The 16,052-nt window shown below is 39.2% G+C and overlaps 1 protein-coding gene across 1 annotated transcript in view; it reads right to left on the bottom strand.

Moving 5' to 3' along the window:
- lats2 (large tumor suppressor kinase 2) overlaps positions 1-16,052 on the bottom strand; it is a 27,966-nt gene that overhangs the window by 4,286 nt on the left and 7,628 nt on the right. The window contains exons 3-7 of the mRNA XM_024286774.1: positions 6,256-6,388; positions 4,543-6,146; positions 1,901-2,128; positions 1,437-1,791; positions 1,164-1,346 (exon numbers count right to left, since the gene is read on the bottom strand). Of these exons, the coding sequence (XP_024142542.1) occupies positions 1,164-1,346; positions 1,437-1,791; positions 1,901-2,128; positions 4,543-6,146; positions 6,256-6,388 (2,503 nt within the window). The remainder of the gene's footprint in view (positions 1-1,163; positions 1,347-1,436; positions 1,792-1,900; positions 2,129-4,542; positions 6,147-6,255; positions 6,389-16,052) is intronic.

Here is a 16,052-nt window from a genome sequence, read left to right as displayed (position 1 = left end):
TAATTTTTTTTCATGGGATGTTCTCATCTTTTATAGTAATTTTCAAAACATTTGGAGTTTTACTAATATTTTAGCAACATGGTAATATTTTTGGCTGATTTTGATCTACTGGGGGTTTTTATACCAATTTGGAGTTTAGCTTCTATTTTAGCAACAGGTTTAGATTTTTGACTAATTCAGTTTGATGAAGAATTTTAGGCTATTTTAGAGTTTAGCTGGTATTTAAGCAATGTGCTAGCTTTGTCTGCTAATTTGGCATCTATTGAGGTTTTTTTATGCTAATTTTGAGTTTTGCTAATATTTTGTAACATGCTAACGTTTTTGTCTAATTTATTTTCTTCTGGGGTTTTTATAGGCTAATTTGGAGTTTACCTAGTACTTAAGCAACAAGCTAGCTTTTTAGGCTTATTGGGCATCTACTGAGGTTTTTTGCACTAATTTGGAGTTTTCAAGTGACACTAAATTTTTTGGCTAAACTGGCATGTATTAGGAATTTTTAAGCAATTTTACTACAAATGTTTCATGAATTTATGTCAACTTCAGCACTCTTTCGTAGTTATTTAGTGAAACTTACAGTCTTTTAACAAATTTAACATTTTGCAAATAACTTTTGCATTTTCAGCAAATCCCTTCAGCAATTATTAAAGTGAATGGCACCACAATTTCCACCAAAAAGCTTCAACTTCTCCAGCAACTACTTTCAGCAAAAATCATTCATACTAGCATTATCAAAAGTAATGCAACTCTTCTAGTTAGAATTTTCCATCATTTCTACATCCTTTCCTTAACATTTCTGAATAGGAAAAAAAAACATTAATGGTTGACTATTTATAGAACATAATGTCAAATATAAGGGTTACATTTAAAACTGCAAAAGGATTTAATTATATTACCAGCAAAGATGAATAATTTTGGCTTTTATTATGAATGTAACAGTCACGCAACTTTTAAAAATAAAAAATTCTTTTTACATTTAACAAGAAAGTTAAAAAATATCTAAAGAAAAGAAATATGTATTTAAATATGATTTTGTAAAACATACAGATTAGTTCAAGTCGTTTTTTTTTCCTATATTGATCTTGCAACACGTCCAGTCTTCACTTGGGATCTGTTTTGTCTTGTAAGAAGCTGGATGTGATGTGTGATTTCTCATTTTCACCCACCTTTTCGCAGCAGCACCTCTGGGGCGATATAATTAGGAGTTCCCACCAGAGAGTGAGCCAGGCAGCGCTGGTGCTGGCGGTTGGCGCGCTGCTCCAGTGTCATGAGCCGGTCGCCACAGCGACAGTTGGATACATCATCCCAGAAGTCACTGGGCTCCATGCTGTCCTGTCTGACGTGACTCCCTGAAGGCAGAAGCGGTGACACATAAAGCCTTGGACGTCTTGCCATTAAGGGGGTGATTGGTTGGTCTCTCGTTAAAAAAGCTGGTTTACCTTTCTGGTAGTACTTTGAGTTGTGTGTCCAGCGGAAGCCTGTGCACAATCCAAAGTCGGTCAGCTTGATGTGTCCGTCCAGGTCGATGAGGATGTTGTCTGGCTTGATGTCGCGGTGGATGAAGCCCATCTTGTGGACGCTCTCAATGGCCAGCGTCAGCTCGGCCACGTAGAAGCGGGCCAGGTGCTCGGGGAAGACTCCCATCCGAATGAGCAGACTCATCATGTCTCCACCGGGGATGTAGTCCATGACGAAGTAGAGGCTGTCACGGTCTTGAAAGGAATAGTACAGACGCACCACCCACTCGTTGTCTGCTTCTGCGAGGATGTCCCGCTCGGCTTTCACGTGTGCCACCTGTCACACAGAAAATCTGATCAACCAATCAAAATAATCTATAGAAAAAGCTAATTTCAGCAGCTTTTTAAAATTTACAAGATGCCACATTAAATACATATGAGGTCACCTGGTTGCGGTTGAGGACGTCTTTCTTTCGCAGTGTTTTCATGGCATAAAGTGCACCAGTGTCTACTTTACGTGTCAGGCACACTTCCCCAAAAGCACCGATACCCAGCGTCTTTATCTTGACAAACATGGACTTGTCCATTTTGGCGCGCCGTAGCCTGTTGTAGTTGGACTCTTTCTGGTTCAGCATTTTCCTCATCTGCTCCTGCTCGGCCTCGGACAGACCGGCCTGGACAAAGAGAAAAAAAAGACTAGTTTGAGATGTGCAGAATCAAAAACAGCTTTGAAACATCAACTTTGGCGCACTTTTCTAAGAAATTATCACATATTGAATGAACTGAACAAAACCGGTTATCTAAGCTACATGTCTAGCTGCATGGCTTTTCTAAAAGCATTTTATCCCCTTAGATGAAAGTTTATTCACTTCTTAGGCCGAATCTTAATTAATCCCTAACACTATGGCTCCTCTCTACTGCTTCAATTGAAGGGGCGTTTGAAGCTGTAGCAGAGGTGGGAGTCTTGAGGCACCTCACGATTCGATTATGAAACAATTATCAATGCATCCCAGATCTGCATTTTATTTAGAAATGTTTCCCTTTACTACTGGACACTAGACCAATATGACTCACTTTTCTCCACTGGAGGGCTTATTTAAGGAAATACCAGATGTTCAACTTTTTTTGAGAACATAAAAATTCTGACATGAAAGATATTTTGTTTGATAATCAAACATCTTTCACAGCTTCAAAAGGAGAAAATGTTTCTTGAACCAAACAACCTAAAATAAGATAATGTTATATTTTATTATTAGATCAGCTTTAATGAAACGCTCTTTAACTCACGACAAACTAAATAAATAGCATCTAGCTAGCCGTACATTGTGATTTTGCAAATTTGTTGTGTTCCTTACGTATTTCATTTTGCTGTGACATAACTTACACACTGCGTGACTTTTATCAAATTGACCCTCGACACTATGGAAGCCAAAATTCTTCTAAACAGTTACTTTAAGTGAAGTCAGATGACGAGATCTGGAAGGTCAGCCATGTTTGTGTGCTCTTCAAAAATGTCAGAGTGAAAAAACTTTGCATTTAGTTCCACTTGTTACTTTCACTTTAAATTAGGGGTGTAATGGGTCACAAAACTCACGGTTCGGATCGTGTCATGGTTCGGAACATTTTTGGATCAGTAAAAATAAAATAAAAAAAATAACAATAAAAACAAGATCAAAGCTTAAAATTGATATTTGGAAAAGCTTCAAAACAAATATTTAATAATTTTAGCTCATTGAGGCCTTTTTATTAAAACAAAACATCTTTAAACTTTAAACACAAACAAAATGCAAAAACTGGAGTACCCTTTAAAAAGCTGATGTTTAAATAAAATCATAAATAAATCAGTTAAAATTAAACTTCAAATATTTTTTGGTAGTAATTGTTTTATTGAAACTAACTGAGAAATAATTTTTATCCCTAAAAGATGCCGCAGCCTTGCCCGCTTTTCCTGGCGATTTATGATCCTTTTGGCTTGCCGTACTATCGTCCCCTGACTCCCCGCGTCCCTGTTACGGAGAAGCGGCCTTCTCCTGTGTGGGACAGCTGCTGCTATGTCGGATCCTAACTGGGAGATTCTTTGAACCCAGAATGGAGACAAGTACTGATGCTTTTATTCAGCTCTGATATTTCACCATTCGGGTCCTCCATGATGAAATCAAGAAATGTTTTTGACGGAAGCTCCTCCCCCACGCAGTGGGACCTGTAAGTTCTCACAGTTTTGGAGAACAGTCGAGCAGCTACTTCAGCGCTTGTTAAAACAAACACGATGTACATGAATTTGATGTAAACGGACAATTGATTTCAATTAAGGGAGCCCAAGGTGAGTGGGGGGTGCGCGAGGGGTTGGGGTGGTCCGCGGTGTGCCGAACCGTGGCTTGTGATCCTTATAGATCACAGATTATCATACATTCATAAAATGATTCAGAGTCTTTTATGGATCATAATTGATGCATCTAAAGATCTATTTTTTCCCACCATCACTTTGTAGTGGTGTCTGAACTTGTATTTTTACGGGGTAGCCATAGCAACTTAAGGCTGTGCACCCCTACGCTAATAGGTGATCTGGGTCACGCTTATGACATGGAGGAGAAATGCATTTCTTAATGTGGTGAAGGACAGAAGTTTACATTTAATGCAAGTATTTTGCTTTTGCGTGACTTTTTAAAGTTATAAAACCTATTTTATGCACTTTCCAAGCACTGCAGCTACACGCAGCTATTGATGACATAGTGGTAGTAACATCTAAAATGTAGGGGTAGGGAGAAGCTGTAGGGGTAGGGAGAAGAATTTGGATTGGGCATAAGTCTCTGAGACTTTTAGCTACGTTCCCACTGGGCATTTGAACGCACAGAACGCTTATTCTTGAGCACACATTTAGCCTATGGTGTTCATACCAGACAATCATCTTTATTTTCTTTTTCTACTGTTTACTAGCACATGTCTGCCACCTGCAGCTCGAAGAGGCTTGGTGTTAAATGTCAAAGCGGTACAAATCTCATGAATCTTAGTGTCACAGAATTCCAGCCGGACACAAACTGAAATTATTAATTTATCCTCCATGATCAGCTGTCAAACGGTTGGCTCTCACCTTGGACATCTCCTGTTCCAGCTGGAGCCTGCGGTTGAGTTTCTGCTGGTAGGTCTTCATCACATTCTCGATGTGCTGCTCCATGTAGAACTTGAAGGCAAAGGGGGAGTAGCTTTTAATGCGGGACTCCCTCTTCTCCTCGTCCCGACCGTTCTTCCTCACAGGAACCGGGGAGGTCTGGATCTGTTTCTTGTCTTTCACCGTCTTTTCCCCCTTTCCCATCTTCATCTTGCTTTTCACCTGCTGCTGGCTGCTGTCGGCCTTTGCGCTCCCCCCACTGCCGCCGCGAGAGCTTCTTGCAGCAGGACCGCTGAGGTCTGGAGCTCCACACATGGCTTCAGCTCCTTCTGCGGCACCTGGATCGCTACCAGCTCCAGACATGAGCAGACTTTTGGGGTACGGTGGTGGAGGGCAGCGGGGCTCCTGGGCTGGTTCAAGGGGGTACGTCTCTTCTGGCATGTAGGCCAGAGGTTCTGCTGCCTCTGGAGTCTGAGCCGTCATCCAGCTGGGGTGACATGGTCCTACAGCCGTTTTGGGCTCTGGCCTCATGACTCGAATGCTCTTCACTGGCTGCTGGATGGGCGGGGAGGTGACAGTAGTGATTGTGTTAGGGGGGCCCAATGAAGAGTCCTGCTTCCCAGCGGTAGGGGGTGCGGCTAGCGAAGGCCGTACCCCGTTTGGGCCCGCAGAACGACTGTTGAAGGAGTTGGTTCTGCTGGGGACACGGACCTCCCCTCTAAATGGGCCCTGGGGTTGGGGTTGCCTGGCTGGAGGGGCGCCTTCGGGACCTGGAGGCCCCGCCCAGTGGTGTTCGTACAGCTCCATATTGAGGCTAAGTCTGGAGGGCGCCATCAAACTTTGGGGCAGATCTGAAAAATCGGGGCCCATGACTCCCACCCCACCAGGGGATCGGGACATCATATGCACCTGGTGGGATGTGGGGCTGGCCTGTCGGGGGTGAGAGTGAGGAGGTAGGTACAGGTTAGTGGGATAGCCACTGCCCCCTCCTCCTGGCCCGTTCTGACCCATGCCTGTTTTCCCTTGCATGTTGACGTAGTTATCTGGGGGTGGCATGGGGGGTGGTTGCATCTTGTTCTGAAAGGAAGGGGTCCTCTTCACTCCGTAGCCTGCAGGCTCCATCATGTGCTGCCTGGCGTGGCCGTAGTCATAGTGCGGTGCAGCAACAGAGCCCCCTGGTGGCTGAGCCTGCAGTTGTAAAGGTTGACCTGGTACGCTGTAGGTCATCATGGGCCCGTTCTGCTCCATGCTGCTGGAGTAGCCTTTCTGCTGAGCCCCTGGGGGGTACATGGTGTTGCCTGGGTTACCCTGAGAGCCCATCACCGGTGGATAGCTGCCCATGCTGGGGGGTCGACCCAGAGGGTTTCCCATGGCAGGGCCCTGAGCTGAGTTAGATGGAGGCATCATATAGTTCATAACAGGAGGAGCCCCCATGTAGGGCCGGGGTATCTCGCCCTCAGGGCCGTATCCTGCTGCTCCATCATAGATCGGACCTCCCATCTGATGGTATGGAGGCATGGCGGCTGCTTCATTGGAAACATCTAAAGCAGTGCGGTGGTCCATTGCATTTTGCATGCCAGCTTTCCCTACAAAAGAAAACAAGTCAAAAACAAAAATAAGCAAGTAAACAAATTCAAATAACAATGTTACAGTCTATTTTCATGAATCCAATTCAGCTTCTCAGTGTTGTTGTACCTGGTGAGGTCTGCTTGATGACCCGAACAATGAGCTCGTTCCGAGGGTCGAGGTAACCCATTTTACTGATGAACTCCAAAGCCGCTTCGATGTTTCTGCTACCGGTCTGCTTCAGCGCTCGCACCGCCATTTCCTGTAGAGACAGACAAAGACGCATACTTAGACTCTCCTTTGACACACTTTATTAGAACAATAAAACAGAACCTTTTACTCAGGATGTAGAACATTACATTGTTCAATGACCAAAGTCCCACTCTGATTAAAATCATGTTTTTTGTGTTTTTAACATGTTCTTCTGGCATTTTTGTGATGATGGAGAACATATGTAAAAGAAAATTAAGTTCAAAATTGCATTTCTGAGAATATATTCATTCAAAGCAGATGAAAAAAGCCTGTAGCAGGTACGTAGAATCTACAATCAGCTCGCCACAAGCTCGCCACTCTCCGATAACAACTAAATCAATGTACGTGTTCATACATGGACCTAGTAGCCATGTACGGCTGGATAGTTCCAAGATTGCTCGCCATTTTTGTTGCACTGGTAATGTTAAGTTGGAGGTGTGAGGAGCTGTAAGCTAGTGGGAATGTGTAAACAGATGAGTGACAGGAAGTGGGGACGGGTTGCTCATCAAAGTCTCAACCACAACTCAAATGGGAATTTAAAATCTATATTCTAGAAATCAACACAACACGTATTAAAACATTTTGACTCTCTTGTCACTCAAAGACCTGAACTTTTCTTTCCATTTTCTGGTCAAATAACAGCAAATGCCTCATCTAGTCTCTGTAACATGAGTTAGAAGAGGAAAAAAGACTTGAAACTGAAAAAAAAGTTTTGAAAATGAAATTTTGAGCTTTGAAACTTAGAAAATTTAGCATTTGAAGCTGAAAATAATTAATTATACTTTAGAATACCAAAACGTTTAGGACATAAAAAAATGTTTTATTTGGGTTTCACTTTCAAATATTATTGGCCCCAATAAGCTTGATAAAAGTTCTGTGTTGACACTATTCTTTCAATCAAGAAAAAAAATCTTATATTATATGAAAATGTAACTCATGAATATGAAATCAAGCAGTAAGTAATCATCAAAAACATTTATGTTTAAAGTGAATGTCAAAGATTATTGTCTGATTCATGATTTTCCTCAAAGTTATGCACTTTTCATCGGGCAGCTAAAGCTTTAGATCAAAGACCATTAGATCAAGCAAGGATTTTGATCCTAAAACGTGTACTTAATAATTATATGAGGTTAAGACTTTGTAGCCCAAATATAACAATAATAAAAATCTACATAACCACACATTCAGTTTACTTTAAAAGCAGCAAAGAAAGAAAAACTGACAGAACTGCAGTCATGGTTTTTCCACACCAAAGCAAAGAAACGGAGCAAAAGTGCGAGACAAGCTGATGAAAACTGTTTTTCCCTCCATGACAGCGACCCACACCTCGATGACAACAAGCTCTAAAATGGCAATGACCTCACTGTAAAGACATTTAGCTTAAGACCTCTGCCTTTCTCCTGTGACAGAGTCACCCAAGCACACCTGCTGGCCACATTTAGGAAAGAACAACTGCTTTTTACTGAAAATACAAACAAAAAGTAATACAGCCGCTTTTCTATCGGTAGAACACAACAACATGGCATTTATACCATAATAACAACACAGGATGTAATGTAAAAATCATAAACCTTAAATATCTTTAAGCATTTGGAGTTCCCATTGTTTGAATGAAACTAAGCCTACATGATATATTTTATTTATCCTGAAGGAAATGGTTGGGTCTTTAAAATCATGCGCACACAAAACATGAAAATGTAACAGTAAAGGTGTAGTACGGCTTTAAAATGCAACAAGTTACTGCTTATCCTGAGTGTAACTATCCTGAATAAGTAGTTGTTTGAGCTAATCTTTAACAAATGTGAATAACTGACTATTATGGCAGGTGAGATCATGCTTAGAAGTCTTAGATTTGGTGTAAAGTATTCAGCTGTGTCAACACAAATAACCAATAGTCTTAGAGACACATACAGAGCTTTTATGTGGCTTTATTTGTCCACATGATAAAAAAAGACTGTTCACTTTGTTGATAAGGACATGCCAGAGGGATTATAGTTGCAAAGAGGCTCTGAATTAACCAGAAGACTTCTTTTTAGTAAACAGTCCTTTGGATAACAAAAAGATACATTTGTCCCCAATCCAAAGCCAAGGTTTGGAGGATGAGGAGTACATTTTTTAAGGCAATGTATAAACATGGTGGCAGTAACGTGATAATTTTTAATTGTTTTGCAACCATCATCATAGATTTATAGCTTTACAAAATGTTGTCATTGTAAAGGCTGTGTGAGAGCTAAAATAATAAAATTTATCTAATAAGAAAATTATAAAAACATCATCCACAATAGTATTTTTTTTAAAAAGCAAAAAAAAAGAAAAAGTTCTTGCAGTTCCTAAAATAAAGATCCTTTTAAATACTAGGGTGTGACCAAGTTCTGAGGCATAGTAAATGATCACTTCATTTAATTAAATGAACTAGGACCATGCAAAAAAAGCATACAATAACAGTTATTTGAAAATAAATAAATAAATAAATAATAAAAAACCTTAAAATCTTTATGGTTGTATTATTTTAGATTTTCCTTTCCCCCTCCAAGCAATTTATCTAAATTTTTGCAAACAAAATAATAATATTGTGTCATTTGACAAGTTGTAGTTCATTTATGGATATATTAAACTACAGCAATAATAATATTTAGTAGATTCTTTTTCCTCACATACAAAATATTCCAGATCTGGACTCCAATTTTCTATTCTATTCTTTCATATCTTTTTTTTTATTTAAAATGATGCTCTAATTTGGAGTAATGAGACAGACTTTTGAAACTAAGAACTGTGTACCCTACTTTGAGATACAAATGAAAGCTAGTGGATAATTAGATATGACCATCGAATTTTCCACAACTTATTTGAAACAAAAGAGCAACTCAAACACGCACCAGTAGAGCAATCAAGGTAAAATAACTGCAGATGGTGATAGTACAGGGCTCTCCTCTAGCAACACAGGAATGTAACCGACAAACACGCATACTTGTGTGTACACACAGAGAACAGAGTATTAACAGAGCTGGGAATGATCAGGAGCTTAAAGGTACTGCAGCAAAATGGGAGGGGACAATGAAGCAGTTCAGGGAATGTGATGGCCATGCGATACAAAACGCATGGCCTTGCCATTTCCTGCCTTTCAGAACTCGACGGGTCCACGATTGCTTTGTAGGCCTGCTTTCAAACAATTTAAGTTTTCCTGATAACAAACGAAATTGCCTGATAAACAGCAGGAAAGACTGCGAGGATAAATCTCTCAGAGGTTCCTTCGTTTTCCTGTGCTCAAAGGACTTCAAAGATATTTTTTGGATCATTTGCTGTTAAATGACATTGGAACTATTGTTTTGTTCTACAATAGAAATTCTTTTATCATCCTTTCTGAGGCTGTTTTTTTACCACCACTTTAACTTTTATTAGTTTTTATTTAACAAATTCAATTACAGTTTTAAAAAGTTGAACTAGAGGCGAAGCAGCTGCAGCCTTTTCTAAAATGAATACTTTTAATCTTGTTTTTCAAATTCAAAAGTGTAATTAAAATGTACATTAAGCCCTAAAAGTAGAAATTGACTGTCAATCATTAAAAATCATGACTAAAAAAATTGCATTATTGTGATAGAAGCAGTTTAACATTTCAAAAGGTGGCACATTACACGGACAGATGACATGCAGCTGGTCTAATGGGACTGCTGACAACTTACAGCTCCACTGCACTGCCAAAAGACCAGAGCTTCAAACTTTTTATTCTTTTGTTTGCACAAATGTTCCAATTTAATTCCATTCCTTATCTTTTTTTTCCTGTCTTCGCAGAAGCTGTTCGTCCTCAAACCTGCTGATTACAGTCAGTTGATGAGGATCAGCTGATAGTGTTGGGTAGATCAGCTGGAGCAGTTTAAAGGCCATAGACTGCTGGCAGACAGTTGCATGTGGATTTGGCTCATATATTTTGCTAGGTGTTACATATTTTTCAACACAAACCTTTCCTCATTTTTTTTAGCCATTTAGCCCTTTCATGCATGTAGCTGCAAAAGGCATTTTTAAATAAACTTGTGTTTTTCGAACTTTTGATCCCACAGTTATTTTGTGTACGGTTTAGTTTCCTGTTAATTCATTTTTGACATTTTGAGCTGTGTGTAACAATTGGGGGCTTGTCCAGGATAACACTATTTGAACCTGGTTTTTGTTCATCTCCTAATATTGATTAATTTTTTGAGGAATCTTGTCTTCAGGTTTTTTTTTTAACTTTGTTTATTTTGGTTGATTTAAAATCTTGTTCTAATTTTATTATGTCTTCAACTAGTATGCAGATAAAGAACTGTTTAGAAACGTAACTGGCATTTTTGCATTTTTTTTTTCAAACATATTTTAGCTCATTTAGCAATTTCCACACTTAAGATACAGTTTCTAATCCAGAGCAAATAGAGGAGAACGTCTTGCTGTGTCTCAAATCTCTAAATGATAAGATGTACTGCAGATACTGAAATTCCCACATTCTTTAGATCTTTATGTCAAGATGGGTTGGTGAACTTTTGGTTATCATTTTTTTCAAAGTGGGTAACTCCAACTTTAAAAGCTTAAAATGTAAATGCTAATTCTCACAATGCAAGAACTGTTTTACTGATTTTCAAAAGTATTTTTCTAAAAATGCAGCATTACAGATTAAACTTACTGTAGTTTTACATTGGAAATTATGAGTGTTAAATTGAATTTGACCAAACACAAATATACAAAGGTGATTTATCTAGTTATGAAAGTAACTACACACTGTGCATTAATTAAAGTTTTGGATTATTTTTTGGCACATATCTTTCATTTCATAAAGTGTCTGTAAACTTGTTACAAACTGAAACAACTGATTTAAAGAAAAGGAAAAAACATGATCAGATGGAATTCCACAGTGCGACTAGAAGAGGGTTAGAAGGAGATCACAGTGAGAGCAGCCTATTTGTAATATGTAATAACCTCTCTAAATGTTTTATATTCACTCACTGAGCTTTTTTTAAGTACAACATCAGTGGCTGACATGAGTTTTAGAGAGAATGGTAGACTCCATTCTTGGCCACCACACTGGGAGTCCCACAGGGGTCATTGTTAGGGTCTCTGCTCTTCTGGTGGTGCAGTGATTAGCCCTCTCGCCTCACAACTAAAAGGTCCTGGTTCAAATCCTGGTTAGGCCCTTTCTGTTAGCATGTTTTCCCCATGCATGTGTGGGTTTTGTCTGGGTGCTGGCAGGTTATGATGCTTATGTTTATAAATAAATGAGATACCCTCCATCTGCAAGAATGCTAACATTATAATGTATGCTGATGATAATGTTTTTTTACACTCATGGAAAAATGGCAATAGAGGTGGTAAAAAAAACTGTTAAAAGTCATGAATTGTTTTGCTTCAACAGGTGGAAAATAGCTAAATATGCTATAACCTGGCACAACATGTCTTCTCATGTTTCACAAGATCAGTGTTATCTTGTGAATTATCCCTTGTTTTAAATAAACTCCTAAATCACAAATGTTATAAAACAACTATAAGATGAAAGTACTGCACATGAAAGACCCTCATCAGTTTTTACTGTTCATCTTTCCTCATGGATGACACTGCATTTCCATGGGTGTGTGTCTGTGTGTTTGTGTGTGTTGGGTGGAGGCTGGTCTGGTGACCCTGGCTGTCATGGCAACAGATGTTCCTTGCTAACATTCCTCAGCCCAGGAAGCAGGAATTTAAGCTATTTGCAGTCTGCACAGCCTCCCTCCTGTTTTCCCTCTCAGTTGAAAATATCCAGGCCACATTTGCACCCTTGTCATAATGGTTTGTGGGCAGCATGCCGCCGATCTATCCCAAGCACATAATCACCGGCCTACAGTCTCACAAAGAAACACAAACTGCTCTTAGAGGCGGATGAAACGGGCTGGGACTCAGTCTGAGCTGCAGTTTGAACAATGATGGGAAGAGTTCAGCTATCCCACTGACCAAGTTTTAAACACATTCCAGGTCTGGACTCCAGAAATCAGAGCCACATGGAAAAAGATGATGAGTACAGATGGGATACAGCAAAGGGGACGTACATAAAATGTTTCCTTAGAGAGATGCAAAGCTTTTTTTTAATACTTTTGCTCCATTTTGTTCTGTATTCACAAAATAAAATAAAAAATGCATTTTAATATGGATTTATAGCAATGTTGGTCTGGAGTTGCACTACAAGTTATAACAGAACCAGCCAATTTATACATCCTCCATGAAACAGATTTCAGCATCTCCAGGTCTAATTTTATTGACCTCACACAAACTCGTTTGTTTTCACTCCTGTGTATTCCAGGCAGAAAAAAAGGCAGCTTTAAAGCTGAGGAGAGAAAACAAAGTTAAACCACAGATTGCAGCCTCTTTCCTCCAACTTCCTTTGTTTGACTGTCATCTTGATGCCCGGCATGCAGCCCCACCCTCTGTTCCCCTTCAAAAGCATTTCCACCAGTGAAAAAAAATGATTATGTAACCAGCCATGTTGGTATGAGATCTGCAGCTGGAGGAGCGGGGAAGGATGAGCAAGACCATCTGATAAGAGCTGCGCAGAAAAAGAGAAGAGCATCGAGAAAAATGTCAAGATAGGAAATTAGGTTAGGGCACTTTGAGGGAATAATGGTGCCTCAAAACGACAACAAAGGCTCCACAGGCCGAGAAACGTTAACCAAAAAATTAAAGAAGCACAGTTCAGAAGAATTTCTGTTATAAATAAATATAATATACAAACAATGTTTTGTCATATAAATAGTGAGATTAATGTGAAATGCGAAAAAGACAAAGGTGTAACTAAAAATCAAACAGTTGATTAATGCATTGCTATGACGAATATTTGATTGATCAAGTTATGATGTCAGTTTAACTAATGGCCAAAAACTTAAGGAAAGAAAGCACACATAACAAACACTGGAACTGTAATCAAGAAAATCTTTAAAAAATAATGAGAAGATAAATCATAAAAGATTGAAAATATAATTTGATCCCAGACAGAGCTGGAAATGCACAGTTATTAGGATACAATCCCAACAAATTAAACTACAGCATCCAACTCTATTAAGATGAATGTTAGCATTTTAGTCTGGAAGAAGTTGTGATCAGAACACTCCAAAAACTATTTTCTACAAACCTTTCATGTCTTTTTGTGTTTCATCAAATAAAGCACTATTCAAGTAAATCATCATAGAGGAGTTTAGCAAATAATCAAATAAAAGTAACCAAAGAATGAGTTCACATCCAACAACAACATAGATTTAGTAGAAAGATGAGAAACCAATGATGACCCACTTAATATGTTAGTTGAGTCTCCAAAAAAAATAAATAAATAAATAACCACTTGTAGAGCTACAGTTTCCTAAAAAAAAGTATACCTTTTTTGTTATTTCCAAATCAGAAACAGAATCTCTAACTTTGGTTTAAAATTGAATGTTGTAATGTTTCACCGTAAACAACAGTGAAGGGAAGTTCAAATACAAGTTTAGCGTCTAAAAGCCAACCAACCATCTCAGCACAGTAAATGGATGCATCTATCAAAGACAAGGAGAGACCCAGAGGGCGGCAGATGGTTCTGACGGATGGACCAGACACAGAGGAAGAGGAGGAGAGGCGACAGGTTGGGTGGTGACTGGACTGCAGAATAGGAACTGTTCCACCCTGCTGCCATTGAATGTCCTCTTCCTGTTTGTTTGACTGGGCCGGTCCTGCTCTGGTCCATTCACAATGGTCCAGCAATGGAGGTCAACTACAAGTACAGGAAATGGCGGAGCTTGTGGCCCACAATCCCCTGCACGGTTTTTGAAAGATGAATGAGAGGCAATCTCAAAAAAAGATAAATACATAATAAAAAAAATAAATGTTTGATGCCAATCAGCCAACCGGGACTAAAACATGAATACAGAGCAAAAAACAAAAGCAGCCGATGGGACAATATGTAAACACAGTGACTGAAAAGCTCTTGATCACATTCAAACTGATAACCGAGAGTCACACTGCTCCATATAGAAGAGAGCCTGACATACTTTAAACCTGTACTTATTTCAAGAAGCTAAAAACCTGAGGGACAGAAATTCTCTTATAAATTGTATCTGACTGTACAAAGGCAAGTATTTTCTGAAGCAAAACATCCATAAACGAACAAAAATGATTATTGATTTGCAAATGTAGACCTTCTTCATGAAACATCAAAGAGAACATCTTCTCCTTTTATTCATGACTCAAAAGGAAGTTCTAGATAACCAACGCAAGACAGATTTAAATGTGAAATCTAATCAAACCTAGAGAATGAACCACAAGTACCTCCACCTTCTGCTTCTCTAACCTAACTCTTTTCCAAAACCTTTAGAAGGTTTTCTAAACTTGAACCATTCCAATTATGCTGGTTTGTCTGCATAAAGCTAAGTTCAAACTGTTCTTTGTAACACATATACAAGCTGCTACTTCCAATGAAAAGTCTATGTGAATGTGAGTTTTAGGATTCTGCGATCAAAACTCACACATACATGTGTCACTACACAAGTTTCTACGACTGCTTTAAACTCGACACACAAAACAGCCAGCCCTTAAACTCTCATTAAAGTTAAACCAGGTCAAAAATTAAGTTAAACCAGGTCAAACTTTGACCAATCAGGGACCACAACCCAGAATTGTATTTTCTCTGTGCTTAAAATATGTCTTAAAAAACAACCAAGAATTTTCATTTTGGTTAAAAACTTCATAATCCTATTTAAAAGATCACTGGGAACAACTTTAGAATAGGTAAAATATGATTGGAGTGAGACTTCAAATATTTTCTAGAATGCACACTAGCCTTATTTGATGTAAATTCAAAGTGGTTTAGGCAGTTATGCGCCAACTAAGACTAAAAAACTGAGTGAATAACCCGTTGTTGACTAAATGTTAGTTGATATCCATTACATCTAAGAAGGAAAAATGTACATTTACATCATTTTGACATATAAATACACTACACTGATATAAAATTTAATCAAAACTGCATGATCAAACAGAAGCTGAGTGAACAAAATAGATTCAAATGCACATTAATTCCAGTTAGACACATGACACAGAGCAAAGGTCCTGCTTTCAGCAAACACTTGACAAACAGTGGCTCTTTGTCTGGGATGAGCTAAAAATCGATTTGGCTTCTCTGCTTTGTCGTCTTAATGTGCACGGGCTTGAGCGCGGCATTCTTGGCATACCGCGCTTCGTCACGGGGCTTTCAACCACACGCACCAGGTCCTGACTGGACAAACTGCATTTTGTGAACACAGTCCGTGATTGAATCAGTTGCTTTAATCGCCCCCTCAAGCGAGCCTCACTGCCTTCTCTTCAAAACACATTTCAACAGCTTCCAATAAGGAGATAATGAGAGGAAAACGCACAGAAGCATTTCAGGAGGAACTCGGACAAATGTGACCCACAAATCACAGCAAGTCGATTTTTCCAAATGAAGGCGCAACAGCGGGAATCAAATCTAAGAGTTTGCACATTGAGTGGATTTCATCCTCCAAGCTGAAGGTGAAGCAACTCCCGAATAATGTTTAGGGTAAACGTGAAACCGACCCATGGAAACATTCAACACTCTGCAAGGGGGATAACAGGAAAAAATGCCAAACAGGCCAGTTGAGAAATCCACCTGATATTTCAAGATTTCAACACCAGCCTGTTATGCAACCAGCTCACTATCC

The sequence above is a fragment of the Oryzias melastigma genome, linkage group LG21, assembly GCF_002922805.2.
Source record: "Oryzias melastigma strain HK-1 linkage group LG21, ASM292280v2, whole genome shotgun sequence".
Taxonomy (NCBI): domain Eukaryota; kingdom Metazoa; phylum Chordata; class Actinopteri; order Beloniformes; family Adrianichthyidae; genus Oryzias; species Oryzias melastigma.
This window is presented reverse-complemented; position numbering and strand designations above follow the sequence as displayed.